This window comes from Xyrauchen texanus, chromosome 35 (assembly GCF_025860055.1).
Source record: "Xyrauchen texanus isolate HMW12.3.18 chromosome 35, RBS_HiC_50CHRs, whole genome shotgun sequence".
In the NCBI taxonomy this organism is placed as follows: Eukaryota; Metazoa; Chordata; class Actinopteri; order Cypriniformes; family Catostomidae; genus Xyrauchen; species Xyrauchen texanus.
The window spans coordinates 34,403,143-34,409,740 of record NC_068310.1 but is presented as its reverse complement, the minus strand read 5'-3'; the positions used below and the strand labels follow the sequence as shown (position 1 = coordinate 34,409,740).

At 36.8% G+C, this 6,598-nt stretch overlaps 1 protein-coding gene across 1 annotated transcript; it reads right to left on the bottom strand.

The window, feature by feature from the left end:
• Positions 1-1,931: 1,931 nt before the first annotated feature.
• On the bottom strand, positions 1,932-5,940 carry LOC127629012 (protein S100-A1-like). Its single transcript, XM_052106019.1, has 3 exons — positions 5,901-5,940; positions 5,305-5,461; positions 1,932-2,099 (listed from the first exon to the last, which is right to left on the bottom strand). The coding sequence occupies exons 2-3, from the start codon at positions 5,443-5,445 to the stop codon at positions 1,932-1,934; spliced, it is 309 nt and encodes a 102-aa protein (XP_051961979.1). The 5' UTR covers positions 5,446-5,461; positions 5,901-5,940.
• Between the last annotated feature and the right edge of the window lie 658 nt (positions 5,941-6,598).

Below are 6,598 nucleotides of genomic sequence, written 5' to 3'. Positions count from 1 at the left end.
AACACAGCATGAAATGTACTGATGGAAAGGCTTTCTTTGCATAATAGAGGATTGGTATTACCATCTAAACACCAACATTAAGGCATTAAAGTCCTATTTATTCAGCGAGACATTTCACTTAGGTGTAATGGAAGAGGAAATGATGAATTACCAAGGGAATAAAAGACAAATAGAATTAGAGGCCATTATGAGAGAACAGATTATATTAACATCTTTGCCATCACCGCAACTCCTGACTGATTTATGCACAGAGAAAGGAAACATACAGGGAGAGCATATTCATAGCAGTACATCCATAAAATAATTATTTTTTTTAAGTCTGAAACATCTATAATAACACTTGTCGTCCATCTACTGAATTAGGTTTCATAAATAGCAGCATTCTGGCAGTTTATCGCAGTGAACCATTATAATAGGGGTCCTGTTCGTGTGTGTGTGTGATGTTTTAACTGCTCAGGTTGGCAGTCACGCTCGTCCGCAAAGATCTTCATTTGTCCTTTATAAAAATATCCAGTTTGATTGACAGGGCCTGAAAATGAGGTTGTGTATCATTCTTACATCACATCGCATCATCGCAGACATCACAAGCTCTCCCAAGTACGAAGCAAGAACTGTCTGTTAGAAGACACTGGAAGTCAACTCCACCATCAAAGAGGATGAAGGACAAATTAGGAAAAACATTGAACACACAGACAATTAAACTTTTTTCTGACCTGAGTAAAAGTCCATTTAGAAACAAGTCTCCTTTAGAGAAGTGTCTCAAAAAAGCAAAAGCATACTATGCAGCCAGCATCTATAATCTTTTTTTTTTTTTAACCATACAAGACTAGAATGGCTGGGAAGCAGGCTTCTTTACTAACTTAACCAACAAGACAACCTGGAACAATCTGCTTTTCTTTAAAAGATCACGCTAATGGATCACGCTGGTGATCCATTAGCTTTGCTGGAACCAAAACAAACCAGATTTTTACCATTTTTAGAGTCTATTGGGAATGTCATTAAATATCGATACATTTGATTGATTAGCACATTATTATTTTGATACATATTTGAGGCATAGATATATTAACATTAGTCGATATTAGCCTTTTAATGTCGTGTGGCGTAATAGCTTTGGGAGACCACAAGGGGGTAATATAATATTTACTGTACCTAATACTATATCGTCACATTTACATTTGTACAGATTGTGTTTTGCATGGTGTTTTATTGTGGATAATAATATGGTCGATAAACAAATGGGAGAGTTTTTGGGAAAAGGCAAAAGAAGTGAAGTTTAAAGTAATTTCGGATTGTAAATTCTGGATTGGAGCTGGCCAATACCTGGACAAATCTAAAACATTAAACCGTTGTTTAAGTTACCCTGCCGCTCACACTTAATTAACATTGTGTTGAGAAACATGTATGAATAGACAAAGACTAGTAGATTTAAGGGTTCGGTGTAGCAACAAGTAGCTCTATTTATATCTGAAATATCAGGAAAATTGCATGAAAAAGGCATTAATCCCAAGCCTAATATATAAATACTGTATTATACATACTGTTCTTGGAGTCCACTATCACACAGAAGTGGTGGCTGTTGGTCAACAATAAAGGATTTAGTTGTAATGTATAGAGAAATTAGAGGGAAGCAGCATATTTCAGAATAGATTTAATGATTTAACGACTATAGAAGCAGAGGTCATAGAAATATCTACAGTTTAATGCATTCTACAGACACACAGTAATGAAGTCCTATGTGCAGGTTTTCAAAAGCTACCTTCGGTTTATAATCATAAAAACAAATCATTTTTTTAAAGATCATCTTGCTTTAGATTAGAGCATGAAATGTCAGAATGACCTACTAACATAATGAGATCGTTTATAACAAATGTTTGAATGCATCATAGAGCATTATACATGCAGGTATTAGAGCATTTCATAGATCTGTTTCATTTGCCATCTTTTCCTTTCTTCTTTTGTTGTTCCTGGAAAAAGTCATTGCACGCCACCGTCAGCGCCGCCACCAACACAACAAACTCGTTAAAGTCGACCTCATTATCTTGGTTGGAGTCCAGATCATTCATGATCTTTTCCACCAGCATTGGGTCCTTCTGAGACTAAACAAAGAGAGGAGAAAACACAGCAAGTGGTCAGCAAAGCATGATACATATGCTTTTTATATGGTGCATTTATAAAACAGATTATTTATTATTCCTTATCCCTGTGTCATATTGGTCTGTCAGGCTGACTGTAGCATTAACCTGTTTCCAGACTGCTCAGAAAAGAACAACAGATCCGTCTCATGGGCATCCATCCATCTATCCTGACATTCCTATCCATGTGGCCACAACTGAGCAAACCCCAGTGGCCATGCACCCCTATGGTAGCATTAGTAACCAATGAGCCATGACTTTAAAGCCATCCGACTCCATCAGCCTCTGGCTTTACTGTATGATTGACTACTGTATGTCTCTGTGTATATGTACAAAACTGTCCCCAAAAGTGAGCTAAATCTTCAAGCAAAACCTCCCTTTGGGGACATTAACAGATATCCTGAATGTCATTCCAGAAAAATCAGTTCATAAATAATGCAAAAATACTTTAAAACATTAAGATTTCTGGAAGGTTTCTATTGGCGCCCACTTTTTCAGCCGTCTTGGTTCCGAGAGTATTTTCCCATAATTTTTTGGAATTCCCCCAAAAATATTTATTAAAACATCTTGGCCATAAACCAAACCAGCCAGCTCCGAGGTGAATAGACAAAAGCACAAGACTGTGTACTAAACCTCTTTGATGAAGGAATGAATTACAAGCTTTGCGACTGATGCATTCAAATTAAAAACGAAGGGGAAAAAAATAAAACTATTGATCAAAGTTGTTGATTATAAGTATAGAAAGAATATATTTTAAGTTTATTGCAAAATGTTCAGATAAATAGTTTGAGAGTGTATGGAGACAGACACAGCTGTGTCATTCACAGTGCATCATGGGAGTTTGCAGTCGCTATACAGAGCTCTTTCGGCGTGCTTTGTTCCCTGTGATTCTCTGATTGGTGGATCTTTCCCTTCAGGATCATGGGTATTGTAGTTCTTCACCGGGAATTCCACTATTAAATAGGATTTTTTAAATGAATTTGAAATAACGTGGACCGATGGCTTCAGCAGAAGCTGAAAAACAGTAGGGGGTTGTACTAGCTTGCTTTGTTTATTGGGGGGGGGGTTACCTCCCCCCATCCCCCCCTGAAAACTACGCCCCTGAGGTTACAAACTGGCTATCTACAAGGGTATTATGCTATAAATGTGGTTTATGAGGACATTTCTAGTGTCATCATAATTCAAATCACTTAAAAAACACATGTAAAATGTAAAATGTAATGTTTTTGTGAGGGTTAGGTTTAGGGGATAGAATCTATAGTTTGTACAGAATAAAACTCATTATGGAGAGACCTAATAAGGATAGCCGCACCAACATGTGTGTGTGTGTGTGGTTAACATAGCAAGCCACCAGACACTATTTAACATTTCAATCATTACTTTTTCTGCCTTCTAATGTTACAGTATACACACTCCCGAGAGAGACATAGGGTTGTGGCAAGGGAGAGGTGAGAATCTATATTGGGCTGTGTTCCAGGCAGTAATTGATGATACGTAAGCAGCAGTCTCCTTCTGATGATGCAGCTGAGACCAGCATCCAAGAGGGTGAATCGCACGAAAACATGGACAGGTCACAATTCATCCCAAAATAATCAAAAGAAAACAATGAGAAATTACATTTTGCATGGCCCCCCTACAAAGGCCATGAACCTGTTTTCTTGAACTTTCGATTCATTTAGTGTCAGAAAAAGTTTCCTAATTATGAATGGGCTTAGTTTCATGGAATTATATCGCATCTGATGGGATAGAAATAATTAATTCAATTAATTTCTCAGAGTCTGACTGGCCTTTCCAAGTCTGCGAGCAGGAATTACACAGATGCGTACACAGGAAATGAATTAAACAAAAACACAATGTACAAGCAGGAAAGTTAATGGCGAAATTAACCAAATCACTATCACTAATCAACACACTGAAGCCAAAAACTCACTCATACATGCATTCACACAAATAATACATGCAACATCAGTGGTCTCTAAGTTGGATGTCAAGTTCAAATCCAAAATCTTAATAAATGGAATTAAAGGATTACATTGGGTTGACTAAGCATTCAGTGAGGTGATGTTATGAGCTGTTTTCTCAAAGGAAAGCGTGTCCTTTGAACTCAATGCCAAGAAATCACGCTCTTCATATCTCTTCACTCTTCATATTATAGCCCACATGGTCAACACTCAAATTATCATTTAATTCACATTACTTTTATTATTTAAATTCAGTAAAGCTAAATTCATCTTAATTCCATTAACGCTCGAAAGTTATTGACCTGTGATTTATTTTTTTTAACTGCACTGTAAAATATCGTTTCAGTTTACCTGAAACTTGTTTTAATTAAGGCTGTCGATTTAACGTGCTAATTCAGTGTGATTCATTTTATAAAAAATAACACGTTAAAAAAAATGTACGCAATTAATCGCAATGCCTCTGGACCGTAATAAGGAAGATTCCTGAGAAATGCAAGCTTGTAGTACCACCTGTTTACTCCAGAGGGCAGTAATTGAAACGTCAGTTGTATGGCAACGTGCAGTTTATACAGTGAACTATGGAAGCCCTGAACCGCAAGGTGTTCAGTTCAGTTCCTCCCTGAGCCTAATTCGTACATTTTTTTTTAAGAAAAAACTATTTTTGAAGAGAAAAAAATATATATTTGAAGAGAGAAAAAAAAAAATAATTTGAAGAGAGAAAAAAATATTTTTGAAGAGAAAAAAAACTTTATTTGAAGAGAGAAAAAAAAATTTTAAGAGAGAAAAAACGTTTAACTTTTTACTACACCATTTTTTTTTCTCAGTTTTTTTTTTCACCTTGTGGTTCAGGGCTTCCGTAGTGAAGAAAACAACCCTTCAGCAAGCAGCACAACACAAACATGCATTACGGTCTTGCCTTCAAAACACTTGATGGAGCGCAAATCCAAACTAAGGGATCTCAAGATGTGTTTTAAGTATTTACTTAAATTCCAAATATATGATTTAATATGATAAAAATCAATTTGAATACATTAGGTTACACCAATTAAAGTAATTTTCAAGGGTCGCATCAGGCAGAAATAGGCCCTTTTTTCAACAACCGAGCATTTGTACTTTTTTGTTACAGTACGCTATTCACAAGAGAAACATTTCTGTGTAAGATATCCTTTACAAGTTATTAAAGTTTTGAGAAAATTCAGATTGCTAACCATGAGGAAGTCGGTAAGTTCACTGTTTAGAAGTTCTTTCAGCTCTCCTTTATTGAGTTTGTATTTGTCTCCTTCAGTCCCTGAGTAGTTGTGGAAGACTGTGATGAGTGCGTCCATTGCTCCTTCCAGTTTACTGGGCATGGCTACAGCAGATCACCTGTGGAATTATAATGTAGCTATCATAATACTTTTGCTATTGTTCTAACAAACGTTACAGTTCTAGCCCAACACTAAAGTGGTTATATCCACAAACAAATATGTACCAAAAAAGAACCATGGTAATACCATGTTTTTGGACATGTACCATGGCTATTCATTACCTTGGAGTACCATGTAAATGCCATGGTATACAAATATAAACATCCAGTACCATAGCACAGTATATATATCCAGGTATTACTATCAAATCGCATCACTATACTATGCCCCTGCCACAGCTCTTTTGGTAAAAGTCAATCTTTTAGCATGTTATACTGAGCATTTGACATTTTAGAACACAAAACCTGATCATAAAATTATTAAAAACTAATTATAAATAAGTTAAACTTTCTTAATTATTAATTGAGGTCCAGAGTTAAAAAAAAAAACCGTCTTACCTTGTTCAGAGCAGACAAGTGAACCTTGGGTGTGTTCGCTAACAAAGTGTTTTGAAGAGTGAGTGAAGTTGTTTATGAGATAACCTGCGCATGAAAATGACCCTCCTCTGTTGTCATGACGATGTATGGTAGCTCATGTGTTGCACCATAGTTACCCTGTGATCTTACAGTATACTGGATAGGCTAAACATCACCTGCACGGAAAGCACACTCTAAATAAAAGAGCAGAAGCACCCTGAGAGTTCTAAACACATACACACACACACACACATACACACACACACACACCGGCGCAGGTGTCCCCATCCACCATCACACAATTAGAGTGATACAGAGTGAATGAATGAACTTTTAATTTATATGCCGCTTTTCTGACACTACACTCAAAGTGCTTTACATACTCAACAGGGGACTCTCCTAAACCTAGCCAGTGTGCAGCATCCACCTGGATGATGCAACGGCAGCCATAGTGCACCAGTACGCTCACCACACACCAGCTATTGGTGAAGAGGAGAGAGTGGATTGATAGAGCCAGTTCATTGATGGGGATTCTTAGGATGCCATGATTGATAAGGGCCAATGGGGGGATTTGGCTCTTTTTATAGAGCACATACAGTAGCCCCAAATACAATGGATATTTTGTTTTCTAATTCAATGACATTCATACATTTTTAAGTGTGGCTTAAGTGTCCAAATAC